At 55.8% G+C, this 14189-nt stretch overlaps 7 protein-coding genes across 7 annotated transcripts; 4 read left to right on the forward strand and 3 right to left on the reverse strand.

Moving 5' to 3' along the window:
• Nucleotides 1-69: 69 nt before the first annotated feature.
• On the forward strand, nt 70-1074 carry LTR77_003249 (uncharacterized protein; the record flags this gene model as incomplete). Its single annotated transcript, XM_064800506.1, has 4 exons — nt 70-156; nt 337-630; nt 708-876; nt 926-1074. 4 exons carry the CDS (start codon nt 70-72, stop codon nt 1072-1074), a joined length of 699 nt encoding a protein of 232 aa, XP_064661845.1.
• A 247-nt stretch (nt 1075-1321) lies between these two features.
• IFM1 (translation initiation factor IF-2) lies at nt 1322-5390 on the reverse strand (the record flags this gene model as incomplete). Its single annotated transcript, XM_064800507.1, has 3 exons — nt 1322-1473; nt 1527-5307; nt 5367-5390. The coding sequence occupies 3 exons, from the start codon at nt 5388-5390 to the stop codon at nt 1322-1324; spliced, it is 3957 nt and encodes a 1318-aa protein (XP_064661846.1).
• Nucleotides 5391-5594: 204 nt separating this feature from the next.
• Nucleotides 5595-5984, forward strand: LTR77_003251 (uncharacterized protein; the record flags this gene model as incomplete). The annotated part of the gene is made up of 2 exons (XM_064800508.1): nt 5595-5606; nt 5658-5984. 2 exons carry the CDS (start codon nt 5595-5597, stop codon nt 5982-5984), a joined length of 339 nt encoding a protein of 112 aa, XP_064661847.1.
• Nucleotides 5985-7106: 1122 nt separating this feature from the next.
• Nucleotides 7107-8039, forward strand: LTR77_003252 (uncharacterized protein; the record flags this gene model as incomplete). Its single annotated transcript, XM_064800509.1, is given in 2 exon segments — nt 7107-7410; nt 7429-8039. 2 exon segments carry the CDS (start codon nt 7107-7109, stop codon nt 8037-8039), a joined length of 915 nt encoding a protein of 304 aa, XP_064661848.1.
• Nucleotides 8040-8253: 214 nt separating this feature from the next.
• Nucleotides 8254-9467, forward strand: LTR77_003253 (uncharacterized protein; the record flags this gene model as incomplete). Its single annotated transcript, XM_064800510.1, has 2 exons — nt 8254-8544; nt 8601-9467. 2 exons carry the CDS (start codon nt 8254-8256, stop codon nt 9465-9467), a joined length of 1158 nt encoding a protein of 385 aa, XP_064661849.1.
• Nucleotides 9468-10819: 1352 nt separating this feature from the next.
• LTR77_003254 (uncharacterized protein) lies at nt 10820-11634 on the reverse strand (the record flags this gene model as incomplete). Its single annotated transcript, XM_064800511.1, has 2 exons — nt 10820-11510; nt 11546-11634. 2 exons carry the CDS (start codon nt 11632-11634, stop codon nt 10820-10822), a joined length of 780 nt encoding a protein of 259 aa, XP_064661850.1.
• Nucleotides 11635-12754: 1120 nt separating this feature from the next.
• LTR77_003255 (uncharacterized protein) lies at nt 12755-13321 on the reverse strand (the record flags this gene model as incomplete). Its single annotated transcript, XM_064800512.1, has 1 exon — nt 12755-13321. One exon carries the CDS (start codon nt 13319-13321, stop codon nt 12755-12757), a length of 567 nt encoding a protein of 188 aa, XP_064661851.1.
• Nucleotides 13322-14189: the final 868 nt, after the last annotated feature.

The following is a 14189-nucleotide window of genomic DNA, read 5'->3' on the forward strand; positions in this document are numbered from 1 at the left end:
ACGGAATGGCCAGCCATAACAAAGCCATATCTCAATAGCACAACCCAAACCTTGTTAAATACGCCCAAGATGTCGAGTACACAGCGGCGAGCCAGCATGCGGATCCCGCCCTTCTTCCGGCGTCTTTTCAAGTTCACGTCCATGGACTTTGAAACGGTCAGTATTTGCCACCAACTCCCAACTACACTCCAGCGGGGCACTGACATGTGTAAAGGCAGTCTGGGAAATGACCCACCTCATAATCGCCCCCAAAAAAGTCTTCCGCAACATCTACTACCACGTACGCCTCTCCCACCTCCTCCTTGTCCCCACATCTCCTCTAAATCATGCTCCCAGAAACAAACCAAATCCACCTACCACCGCCCCGACCCCGCCTTCACCTACCTCCTCGCCCTCTTCCTCCTCCTCACCGGCCTCGCATGGGGTCTGGCCTACACCTCTGGCGCCTCGGGCCCCATTCGCGTCGCGCTCGTCTTTGTGCTCGGGCACTTCCTCGGCACTTCTCTGGCCGTCAGCACGCTGATGTATTTCCTCGTCGGGCGTGTACTTGGGAAGCGGAGGCAGGGGTTGTTTGGACCGGGCCCGCCGGGGCCGGGTGAGGAGGGGTTGGAGTTTGGGTATTGTTTCGATGTGAGTCCTCTTCTCCTGCCTGTTTGCACGATTGTGTGGTGGTATGAGGGAGGAGTAGAAGACTAATGTATGAACAGGTCTCCATCCGCGCCTACCTTCCCATCTGGGTCTTCCTCTACATCCTGCAGTTCCTGCTCATGCCGCTCATAGCGCAGGACTACAGCTTCGCGTCGAACTTCTTCGGTAATACGCTGTACCTGGTCGCCTTGGCATATTACTTTGTCATCACCTTTTTGGGCTACAACGGTGAGCTCACCCCTCCTTCACAACCGCCGTATTAGCTGACAAGTCCTAGCGCTACCATTCCTCAGCCGCACAGAAGTCCTCCTTGCGCCAATCCCAGTGCTCGTCATCATCTGGCTCATCAGCCTGTTCACCTTCGACTGCGCGACGAACCTGGCGCCGGTGCTGTGGTGTGGTGTTGGGTTGCGGAAGCCGGTGTAACCAGTCTATACAGAGGATCACAGGTGGTTATCTTACAAAGCATCTATGAATATCTACAAACCGCCCCCAACTCTCAGATCTATCTGTATCTAGCAACAGCCCGCTCCCGCCTCACCCAGACGCTGAGACGTGGCAAACCAACCGATGCACCAACAGAATGCAGCACCGGCCGTCCCCAAAGCCATGCACCTAATGCAGCAACCCCAAAGCCCATATGTACAGTTCTTGTTTCGAGCGAAGATGCCATCTACAACCGCCTCTTCTCACTAACCTCCTCATAACACTGCACCAAGTCCCCCACCTCAAACCCTTCCCACCCTTCAAAGCCCATCCCGCACTCCGTCCCCTTCCGCATCTCTTGGACATCTTTCTTCACGTTCTTCAGCGAGGTGATGATACCTAAACAACATTAGCACTCGTTTCCTCAGTCGTTAAGTCTAGGGAGAACTCACCATCATAAACCCTCTCCCCACCCCTACTCACCCTCGCCCTAACCTTCAACCCCACAACCCCATTCCGCACCTTACACCCAGCAATCTTCAGCGTCTTCTTCCCCCCCAACCCAATATCAAAAGCCGCCCCGACTTCCGCCTCCCCGAGCACCCTTTGCGTCACAACCGGCGGCAGCCTCTCCTCCAACACCGCCTTCACATCATCCAACACGCGGTAGATGACATTATTCTCCAGCACCTTCACCCCCCTACTCTCCGCTACCGCTTTCATTCCCTCGTTCGCCGGGAGGTTGAACGCGATGATGTGGCCCCCCGCCGCAGCCGCCAAGTCGACGTCCGATTCGTGCACGGGGCCGACGGTGGAGGAGAGGATTTGTGGCGCGATTAAGGGCGTCGTGAGGGAGGGGATGTAGGCGGCGACAGCCTCGGCGGAGCCGGAGACATCGGATTTGAGGAGGAAGGGGATGGTGAGTTGGCCTTGCTCTTCTTTCTCTTCAGAGGAGGCGGAGGGCTTCGCGGCGGCGGCGGCTTCTTCTTCTTCTTCGGGTAGGCCCTCGATAGCGTCAGCGTAAGCAGCGAAGCGGCTCGATTTGGCAGAGGCGGCTTTGCGCGCCTGCTCAGCCCGACGCGCGGTGTTGATGGCTTCCATATCAACTTCCATCCTCTCGCGCTCGGCTTTCTCGACGCGGTATTCGACGACGCTGCCGGCTTTCTGCTCCGAGGGGGCTTGCAGCACCATATCCCCCGCGGAAGCCTGCTCGCGCCAGCCGTCGACTTCGACGGGTAAGCCGGGGCCGACGCTGTCAACGACCTCGCCGCGCTCGTTGCGCAGCGTCTTGACCCGAGCCCACGTCTTACCAGCCACGAGCACGGAGCCGGGTTTCAGGGTGCCGCGCTTCACGAGCACGGTGGCGACGCGGCCGTGCGCTTTCGTCGTGGCTTCTAGCACCCACCCCTCCACTCCACCGCCGATATCAGCCCTCTGATCCAAAATCTCAGATAGCGTAACCACCGCCTCTTCTAGCCCTTCCATCCCTTGTCCCGTCTTCCCACTAACCTCCACAACCTGCACCTCACCTCCATAATCCTCAATCTCCACTCCATTCCTCGCCAAATCCTGCTTCACCCTCTGCACGTCCGCACCCTCCTTATCGACCTTATTCACCGCCACCAAAATCGGCACCTGCGCTTCCCTCGCACATCGCAGCGACTCCAGCGTCTGCGGCTTCACGCTATCGTCGGCCGCGACAACCAAAATGACAATGTCAGTCACATTGGCGCCGCGCTGGCGCATGGAAAGAAAAGCGGCATGGCCGGGTGTGTCGAGGAAAGTGATGGTTTTGACGTCTTTGGCTTTGTAGGACGAGTCGGGGGACATGGTCATGGGAACGGAGAAGGCGCCGATGTGCTGGGTGATGCCGCCTGCTTCGCCCGCTGCGACAGAGGAGTGGCGGAGGTAGTCGAGGATGGTGGTTTTGCCGTGGTCGACATGGCCCATGATTGTGACGACCGGAGGTCGGGGTTGCCAGGACTCGCGCTCGACGCGGCCGGGTTCGGGCACGGGTTGCGGGTGGAGGTCGCGGGAGTGGTCTTCGCCCTCGGTGGAGGATTCGAAGATGGGGTCGTAGTTGTACTCCATCGCTACCATGCCGCTCATTTCCGAATTGAATACTTTGCCTGGGAAGAGGTCTTCGTAGCCTAGATCCGCCAGGCGTGCAACGAAGGACTCGTAGCGCACGCCGAGAGTTTGAGCAAGATTCTGAACCGAGATGAATTCGGGCAGTTGGATTTGAGCAGTCTGCTCCGCTTGCCTGGCTTTGCGTTCGGCTTTTCGTGCTGCACGCATAGCGGCGCGCTCTTCACGACGCAGAGCTGCTTCCTCGTCTTCTTCTTCGTCTTGACGCGCGAATGATTTCCGACCGGCTTTACGGTCTTTGCGATGGTCTTGCTCGGCAGACTCCGCCGCAGCGTCCTCGAAACCTCTTGCGCTACGCTTCGCCCGGCGAGCGATTGTAGCTTCTTCCTCTTCGTCTGGCTCCTCATACTGCCTGCGAGTGGGTCTCTCGCTGGGAGGCTCATCAGCAAACTCCCCGCGGGTGGGCCTCTCGCCCGCAGGCGCGTCCCGATACTCCATTCTGACAGGCGGTTCCTTTCGCCCAGAGTTCGAGGCCATCAGGTGGTCATGATTTGCCCTTGCTTCGTCTCTCAAGCTTGCCTCCGCATCTCGCGCAGGCGCTTGACCAAACGACTGAGCGGCAGTACTACCAACAGCCCTCACACCTTTAAAGCCACCCCCTTCACCTCCCCAAGCCTGAGGCTCCTTGGATCGAAGACTGGGGTGGACTTTCGGGCAGTTGCTTTTGAAATGTCCGACTTGTCCACAAACGATGCAGGTCGCGCGAACAGGCCCAGTGCAATCCTTGGCTATGTGTCCGACCTCGAGACACCGGGCGCACTTCCTTGGTCCCCTACGAGCTGAAAACCCCTGGTCAGGCGGTGGGGTTTGGAAGACTCTGTCGTATCCTTGGCGAAGTGGCTGATTTCGAGAGGGTCGTCTCTGTTGCTGGTACTCCCGGAAAGATCGTTCGATCTCGTGGGAATTAGCAAAAGGGTCCGAGTGGCGTCGTGGTTGTTGCTGTTGTGGTGGCTGCCGTTGCTCGTGGGACTCTTCGGGTGCTGACCGCCGGCCAGAGAGGTGTTGCCATGATCCTGCTTGTGAGTCGTCAATTCCTGGTGTGAAGGTCTCAGAGTGCTCGGACGGGTTAAATGGCGTTACACGGTACTCTGTAGGATAGGGGCCAGCCGCCGGTCTGCCGTTGTTGTTTGGCCTGTAGAATGGAGAAGAGCCTCGTGAAGGCTGCCGTCCAACATCACGATCCTGCTGCTGGAAGCCGTCTGACTGCTGGCTTGTCCAAAACGTGTCCTGCTTAGGGCTGTTACATGACGCATTGTACTCACCAGGGCTGCGCCTCCGCATGCGCTTCTGGTCCTGCTGATGCTGTACTTGGTCGACGGCGAACGGATCCTCTCCGATTTCCCTTTTCGGCGCTTCTGGCTGGACTTGCAGTTTCGCCTCCTGAGGGACCTCCTTCGCATACTCTATCGGCTTAATGTCGTCCGCCGCTGCACCCCAACCGTCCGCCATGCCACCTCCACCAGTCGAACTCGGAGCGCCAAAAGCCGGCATTGCCATACTTTTCATCTGCTTCTCCGGCTTCTCCTGCCTCTGCTTCATCGCGGCCGTCGGCTGAGAGAACAAACCCCTACTAGTCTCCTGCTCCCGTTTCTGCCTCGCCTCCTCTCTTTTTTGTCTTGACTCTGCCGCTCTCATTGTTCGCTCTTTCTCCTTCCTCTCCAGGCCTTTCTTCCTTTCTTCCACGCGCGCAGCCTCCATCTCCGCAATCCGCTTCCTCGCGTCCTCTGCTGCCCGCACTCTCGCAGCCTCTCGCCGCTTCTGTTCCTCGCCATGCCGCTGCTCCAACTCCGCTATACGCTCTTTCTCGCGGGCGGCTTCAGCTTCCAGACGTTGCTTACGGCGATGCTCCTTCTCGCGGAGCTCCGCCGCAGTCAACCCGGAATCGGCAGACCAAGAATACTGTTGCTTGGGCTGTGGTGGTGCTGGCGCATCAGAACTAGACGGCTCAGCTTGCGCAGCTGTGGCGGCGGATTGATAGGGGCTTCGTGTGGTGTTGAGACATCGTCTATGAATGACATTAAGTTGCCGTACGGGTAGTCGAGTCGTCCCGCAAATGAGGCAGAGTGTTCGTTGTGCTGAAGACGCCTAGATCGATGTATTAGCATAGTTTAATTGTATCGCCGCACCGTTCCTCTCCGTCTTACCTTCCACAGCCTCTGTCTTCTCATACCTGCTCCTGGATGTATCGACCGCAAATGTCGAAGTCCAGAACTTCCCTTTGGGACTCAGGATCTCGGGGGTTTCAAGGTTTCGCCGCAATGCTTATGTAATTGACCAATCGCCCGCTGGCCTGAATGACATCTACACTTTATCTCGACTATTGTTATACTGTACGGAACGTCAACACATCGGAACCATTGCAACTGTACAGAATGTCTCGCCAAGTACGTGAAGACTGCACACGCGAACCTCACGATCAATACTAACATATCCAGCAAATCTCCAACCACTACACCCGCCTCCTCCGCCTCTGGCCCACCGACCGTCTCCGCCCAGCTGAACGACACTTCCAGCGCCTCCTCGAACACCGTATCCAACATCCTCCTGCCCACGCCGGGGTTGAAGCCAAGGAAGTTAATGCCGCGTACCTACTCCTCGACAACGCCGCGAGTAGACAGTTCCCGCTTTCAGACCGGATCATGAAGCCACGGAGTGATCCGCAGCACTACGAGACGTTGGAGAGAGAGATTGATGAGGTGCCCGATCGGACATTCTGGGGGAGGATGATGAAGAGGTTAGGCGGGATGGTTAGGATGAAGTGATGGAAGCAGTGGGCGACAGAGCAGATCAAGATACGTCGAAGCGTGGGCGGAGTCGATGCAACATACTCGCCTCCACACCAAGTGAGCTGGAACGCGAGAGGACGACCATAAAGCTGCGACTCACGTTGCCGCAGGTCTCCCGGACATGCTGCATGCTTGGGCGCGTGCAGTGTTCGACGCATACGCAGAGGCCTCTGAGACGCCTTAGCCTGGAGCAATGTCGGCTCCATGACCAGGCAGGATCAGAATCCGGATTGCCAGCCCAGATGCAATGCATTGGACCAACCCGAAGCTGCATTCGAAATCGGCAAACACCTGGCTGCAGCCACTCACCTTGGAACCTCCGGCCCCACAAAAAGCCCAGCATTACGCCGTGGCCCGAAGCACTCTTACTCCTAACCAAACCTGCGAGCGCCAAAGATAGTTGAATGCCGGCGCCCGCACTCGACGTCCTCGTACATCAAATTGTCTCACTTCTCTTTATCTTCGCTTCACACTTATCTGCGGGTCTCCCGAGCTCTCGTTTGCTCACCCTCTGGCAAACATCTGCTACGATACGCTCGTAGTTTCGAGGCAAGCTGACTGTGGGTATATCTCGACTTCCATCTCATCCTTTCCAAGGTCGTCATCATTCGCAGCAGCATTATCTCTTCTCATGCTCTTCACACCCAATCTCACGTTCAACTTTTACGATGCGATCTCCTCTCTCCCTTTCGACGTCAGCTCAACAGCACGTATCGACATCCGCGGCCTTTGCCACACCCTACGTCTTTCTATCTCTTCCCTTTTATACCAGCAGGCCCAATACAGTATATACCATCCACCTCGCCGGTCGCACATCTCGACGAAACCCCCGGCCTCAAATCCTCCCGGCAGTTGCAATCGACATCAACGAGTACTTCAGCCAGCAGAAGTCATCATCCTCAGTGGTTCCTGCGCCTCGTGCGGCGTGACGTACAAAGACATTCGGCTCCGAAACGGAGCGCAACCAACCTGAGGTCCTTGAGTTCATCAAGCAGATCTTTGACCGTGCATGTGCGATTGTCTGGCGAGCATGTGTCAGAGGTCGCCATTTCACTAACAACAACGAAGGTGGCTCTTCTCGAACAGTGGATGGTTCTCATGCTTCCCGAGCCCTCACCCAACTGGCCTTCGCGCGGACAGCTGGTCATACCCGGCGCTTTCCCGGACAAGGACGACGCTACGACTTCTACAACGCTTGCCTCTCCTCCTGCAGCTACGAGTTTTGCTACTTTGCAGCAGCAGCGCTCCGGCGATGACGGTGCGACTCCATCGCGACCCGAGCATTCGTATTCGGAGTGGCAACTCGACTGGAAGCTCAGGGTCGAAGCTGGATGCGACGTACGTGACGCTGTGGTAGCTGACTCTGCGGCCGACATGTCTTCGACGGACGCTTCCATCTTAGGTAGGACTGCGTACGTAGGTCATGCCTGCATGGAGGCGCAACAGGCCATTCATCAAGAAGTGAAGTCGGCAAAGCCAAACACACACAATCGCCGAACCCAACTGGACCGCGACCCCAGTCCCATTCTGGTACGACTGTTCCACCTCCACGAAGCCGGGCTGTGCGTTACAGTGCTGAGAAGCCGAGGGCAAGAAGGTGAAATGTCTCAATTCATGAATTATAGTAACTTCCTGCTGACTTCGCAACAGGTCGTTCGCTTCGAAGGGGCATGGATGTTGGAGTCCTCTGCGGAAATCCAGACCCACAAGTACAAGCAAATGGGCAAGGCCCTTCCCATCAAATCCAGAAGCCCAACGGAGGCCGGCGAGGATCCAGCCGAGGAGTCTCACCAGTATCATTCCCTCGACCTCTTCGGCGCCATCCATTACGACATTCGTTGTTTGATCTTCGACTACGTCGCCATGTGGCCTCTCTGCTGGCAAGACGCAAGGCTATGCCTCGTCGTCTGCTGTCGAACGATCGACCACCCGCAACGCTCATTCACACGGAAAATAAGCTTTTCTTTGTTGCCATACCACACCTACGATTCACACGTCGAAGCAATTGTGGTTGGACCGTCAAACGTTTGACGAGCTGCGGGCACGCGGTATTTTGACATTCACTGCTTGGATTGATACAGATGCCAGCCACCTCTTTCGAAGTTCTTCACCTCGATCACCTTTTCGTACAACATCTTGATCAAGACACAAATCTTCAACCTTGGCCTACAACCATAGCACTATCTGCTTCAACATCGCACTGACACCTCGTCCCACTGGCGAGACCATGGTGCGCCTCGTCAACATGGCTACGGCCAGGGCGACCCTGGACGCCGCGGCGACGACCGTCAAATCGATGAATAGCGACTTCACCATCAGCGAACCAACCGCACCACTCGTCTCCGGGCTCAGCAAAGCGCAGAGCGCCGCGCAGCAGGCAATCCGTGATGAGTTGGCTAAGACGAGTCCCAACATGAGCATGATTCAGCAGGTGTCGATGCAGTGGACAGCCACCCCAAACCCCTTCTGGCACGACCTATCATCCCGCAAGGAGCCGAGCCTTGCTTTGCGGTGCTGGATGGCTCAGGGCAAGGAGGTAAGACTTTACTCATCCTCATTTGTCCTAGCTAGAAGCGCTGACAGCAGAACCAGGTCGAGAAATTCGACGGGGTATGGATGTTGCGCTCGTCTGCGGACGCCCAGAGATGGAAGTGGAAGAAGCTAGGCATGGCTCTTCCCGTCGAAACCGACTTAGTCTCCGAGGAGGCTCTCGAGGAAGCCACGCAGACGCTCTTGCCCTACGATCCAATCGACATATTCCAGTTGAATCACGACGTAAGGAGCATCATATTCGACTTCGTGGCCGGCGACCACGGCGTGATCCGCCCCTTCACCCGCGGCAACGCCTACAATCTGCCTAGCTGCATCACTCTTCCTACCGGTGCCGTGCAAGCGGGCAGCCGTCAGTTCCGCCAGGAGACCCTTCTCGCGGTCCTCCGCACCACCACCCTGGAGATCCACAACGGACCAGGAAACAAGAGGCTCCAGGACTGGCTTCGCTCGCTCCGCTTTGACGCGGTCAAAGACGAGAGCAACCGGGTCCGCAACGGCAACGGCTTCAACGCCATCCATCGCCTCTCGTTCCCGTACTTCTCACGATTCCCGCACGCACGCCTGCCACCAGGAACAGTCAACAGCGACGTCGAACTCATGCGGCGGAGCCCGGCGCTGCAGTACGTCAAGATGCAATGGGTGTCGCAGGAGCTACAGGAGATAGACCCCACGACGGGAGCATGGGTGGACAAGAGTGTCAGTGAGCTGAGGGATGAGTATCGTCTGCGAGGGATGCTCGACTTGCGTGATCTGAAAAGGATTGTGTTTGTTGGACCGGCGAAGCTGGATGGGTGGATGGTCGAAGCCGGCTGGACGAACGGGCATGGTGCGTTGGTGGCGCTGAAGAAGTGGTTTGAGGCGGAGTTTGCGCTGCGTGGGGCGAGTGTGCGGGTTGTGCTGGAGTAGGAGGCAACTTACAAGGACGGTGTTCCGCAACGGCACGGAAGGCACAATATCATCAAAGAGGGGGATCGTAACGAAGGCTCATCAGTTTGGCTAGAGGGACAGCATGGTCTGGAATGTTGGATTGCGGGAGGAGTGCAGAGTGGTTGACCCCACAGCATGGCCTGCTCTTGACTCTGGTGCCATGCGCTGGATTCACGGTCGGCTACGCTTTTCAGGTATGCAATAAGTAAGAGGAGTATCCTACATAGACTCCACCGCTATGCAAATGATCAGAACCCATCTTCTCTCATCCTGCAATTCATTAACAAAGAACCTCCGAAAGCGGAAAGTTAACCTTACTACTCGGCCTCAAATTCGGCTTCATAAACTCGGCATCGTTCTCTTTGTTGTCCGCTCGAGCGTCGTCGAGCATCTTGTCTATGCCTCGCTCTTTGAGCGCTTTCTGACCTGACTTTAGCATATACGTGCAGCGTTGAGGGAAAGGGGCGGGGCTCACGCTGAGGCAATTCTTATACTGGGCGAAGAGAGGCTCGCAGTCATCGCCTGTTGCTGTGTTCCGTAGGTACTCTAACCGGTGTCGTTAGTATGTGCTTCTCTGATAAGGTCGACGGGCAATCTTGCTTTCGCTGTACCACTTGAGGAAGCAGCTGTCGTAGCGCCTGTGACATGTCAGCGCCTGTATCGAACTTTGAGGATGCCTTAATGCATCATACTCCTTCACCTCATTGCACTCGGGCGCCAGCGATGCGGACATAGTTAGAAGTAGGTATGTGGTAGTGGCAGAAATGGTGGTCGAGGTCGGGATGAAGTTATAGCGCCACCGCTTCCGCCACGAATGACTCGTGCCACACCAGCTCAAGCATCGACTTTGACCTCACTTCCCTTCTTCTTATGCGTTGCCTCAATACCGATGATGAAAGAAGCTACCTAGAGTACGGCCGGCATGACAAGACAAATTGGAAAGACTGTACGATGCCGCCATTGATGCCAGCTGGGACTGCGTCATCACGGCTCCCGGAAGCCCATAGCCGGACTCAAAGGAAGCAACATGGGAACGAAGGTATTATGACAGAACATTCAGCTACCTAGCCATGCCCTGGGAATAGCTACGGTAATCATTGCCCGTCCATCCGGGAACAAGAGAAAGGCCAACGCAAGCACGAATCAAAAGTATATCGCCAGCACTCGCACCACCGCAAGAATCTCGCAGACACTCCCTAGAAACCAAACTGCCCAGGCCATCACCGAAGGCATCCCTTCGACTCATCGATCCGAAATTACTCCCATCGCATGGCTCTCCCGGTGCTTCTCCTAGTCCTAGCCAAATGAGATTCGTAGGCATCCCAAGGCGCTCAGGCTGGCGGCTGCGCGGACCCCTCCTCGGCATCAACCTCTTCCTGCATTTTCTGCTGGTGCTCCAATAGAATCTCTGGATCGTGCATCGGCCAGAGGTAATCTTGTAAGTCTAAGAGAATTTGCGAGCGCCATTGCTCCAGCTGTTGATCCATTGTCCTCACGGCGTCTAGGGCAGAGGAAACGTCGAGCCAATAACCTAAAAGAAGTCCCTTTTCGAACTCCGGTGGTATAGGATCTCGACCCAGCATCTCTGCTCCGTAGCGGTTCAGATTGGTTTCCATCGCAGGAAGCATATCTTTGCGTTCCATGAACATCAGTACTTGTGTGGTCCATGGTTGCTGGTCGAAATGCTGGTCGGTCCACGAAGTCAATTGAGTGGTAATCCTCTTAATCTTTGCCACGCATCCTCGCAAGGTCACCAGCGCCCATTCTTTGTCCGTGGGCGTTTGGAATGGTGGATGCGACGCTGCGCCTGGCGTCGCTGACGGACCGCTCTCCGGGGGAATACTGAAGCCCATGGTACCTTCGTCTTGGTCGGATTGCAGAAACCACTGCGGGTGCAAGAGATTCACGACTTGGGGCGATGCGACGACATTTGAAGGGGTTGTACTCTGAGGCCCGTAAACAGCATCCGGAGAGTGGATACCGCCCTGCACCCCCTGTACTTGCAGCGTGCTGGCTGTTTCGCTGGCACGGTGAGACAGCGCTGGATTCGTACTCACATGTTGTAAGACTTCGCTTCTTCCTGCACCACGTGAATCAGCCTCGGCGGACCTTTGAGATTGTAAAGCTTTCGTGCTGGGAGCTTCATATTGGGAACCCCATCACGGTTCAATCAATTCCGGATGCGCAGTGACAACATCCCCAATAAATCGGTACCGCTCTGCGGGAGTGTGACTGCTTGAGTGAAATGACCGTCCGCCTCTGAACAAGATCTCCGCGTATCGGTGACGGATGGCAGCCAACTGGTCGTAGCCTGCCTTGGCTTGCGTTGGAATGAAACAGTCACGATTGATGGCCGGTACTATGTCATTGAGCGATTCGTACCCCATGTTCTTCTGCATGGTAACCGATATCCCCAAGCCTGCGGCAAATCGATCAAGGCATCCAGCCTGGAAGTGTGGGGCATAATCACTTCGGTAATGCTGTCGAGCGAGTGCCAGTGATGGAGTGTAATGCCCTTCCGATTCTCTCAGTAACTGATGCACTCTGTCTTTCAGACACTCCAAGCTAGCATTACAGCAAGCAGAAGAGCAGCAAAATTTGAGTTTCAAGTGCGTCTCTTTTAACTTGTAGTCGTGCGACTTCCGATTATGTCAACCCGCCATTCCGATAGGTCTGCGACTATTGCTGACTGGGCATCTTCTGCCAGCAAGTCCTGTCCGCTCGGCCGGGGAGCAGAGCTGCCAGCCGTTTTATTCGTGGCCGCATCTCCATTGAATCGCTAAGCTCTTACACATGTTGTGTGCGTGGAGGCAGGGAGGGTGTTCGAACGTCGAATCGGTGTTGAAAATTGGTTCAGAAGATATGAGGTAAGTCCGTGACTGATCAGTAAGTTCTTGTACTGCTTCCAGAAGACTTGGTCGAAAGAGAATGGTTCGAGAAAGTGTTTTTGTTAGTAGAAATGCTAGCGGCCTTCGAGAACGACTCGACCATATATATCACCATGGTGTGCTTGTTTGCCGGAGCCAACGGTGAATCGGTTCCATGAATCCACGACCATGTTTGCGGCTCACCGCATGATCATCGTACGTATTGCCTTGCCCCAAACAATACTGCTGCGTCATGCCAGAGCACCAGCCTCCATTGACCACCTGCCACTTTGGTATAGTCACCATCGATGAGATCAACCGAGCTGCATGTTGTCCATCTGGTCGTCAAGATTCGCTCTCGGCGGGCTTCGATGATCGACCTGGCAGAGTCAGTCACCGTCAAAGGGCATCTCTCGGTAAACATTGGCTAGCCATGGCTTCCTCTTCCCCATCGTCTAGGTGCTGGTACTTCTCTCTTTTCTGGAGGTGATCTTGCAGCGCTGCTGGGTCTTGGCCCATCAGAAAGACCTCCTGAACATACTCAGACTGCGCATCGAACCATATCTTTAGGTCGGCTTCTATCCTGCCGAGCAAGTACTCAGCGTTTATTACATCAAGCCAGTACATATCGACCTGGAATCTGGTGACGTGAGGGAGTCTTGGATCTGCTCGTATGAAGACTGTGCCAAGTTCGGTCAGCGTGTCCTTAAGAGCAGTGATGCGAGCGCTCCGTGTCATCCATGAGTACACCTGTGTCTCCCATCGTTGGTAGGGAAAGGAGTCTCTCTGCCAGCTCTCGAGCAGAGTCATGATTGCTGCAATGTGGGATCCGTAGGCTTGCAGTATCACGAGGTATGCCTCTACCCCAGCAGGCGCCTGTGAGGTGTTTGGCAGCTCGAAAGGTCCATCGTTGGTATAAGTGTGAGTAACGCTGGATGATGGTGTAGATGCCATGAGTAGACCCATGTCAATGCGGCGGTCGGTGCTGGTGGCAACAGAACTAGGCGGGAACGTGCATTGAGGGGACTGGACGAACAATTGCGCAGGCAGGGACAAGCGAAGTATACTTGAGATGGTGAGTGGCGTATGCGGACAGCGTGGCCGGCATTGTCCTACGTTGTGCGAGGCTCGCTTCCTCGCATCGAGGCGTTGTCTCCAAACTTGTGCTTCAACATCAAAGAGATCAACCAGTCAATGCTCAGCGTGAGAAAGGGAGGATGCACAGACTTAGTTCGCATTATTGTTACACTACGAATGACCGCTCATGCCCTTAGTGGATCCGCTCCGAGAAGAAAATCAATCGCAAGGTTGTGTCACCTAGTCATCACTTGCAACCCCAGCTGCGGTGGCACGAGAAGCTCTGGAGACCCACGCGACGAGCTCCTAGGGTAACGTCGCGCTGAGTCTCTTCGCAGGTCCTCATCAGCTAGATGACAGCTACTCGGGGACACGACAGAAATCGTGAATCTCAAGGTACTGCAGGTATGACGAGCGTGAGAGCACGCTGCGGTTGAACGTACCTCCATTCGTGTTCAGCACCTCGAAATACTGAGTGGCATTGATTTTGTCTGGCTCATTCTCCTCAGAGTTCTGAGGAGGAAGGAAGGCCGGGACGCAATCTGCAGCGCTTGTCTCGCCCGCATCGTGGCACATGGCAGGCGATCTTCCAAGTCCACCGACGAAGCGTGCGAGACACCCATTGTCGAAGTGCTTCTGCCTGTTATAGCGATAGGACCTTATAGCGTTCCAGAACGCGTCGTGAGCATTCTGAACCTCGTTGGCTCGCAGCGTATGCTCGCTCGCGGGAGCGCTCTGTCGTTCGGCTTTTGCTCGT

Source organism: Saxophila tyrrhenica, assembly GCF_035928015.1.
Source record: "Saxophila tyrrhenica strain CCFEE 5935 chromosome Unknown scaffold_4, whole genome shotgun sequence".
NCBI lineage: Eukaryota > Fungi > Ascomycota > Dothideomycetes > Mycosphaerellales > Extremaceae > Saxophila > Saxophila tyrrhenica.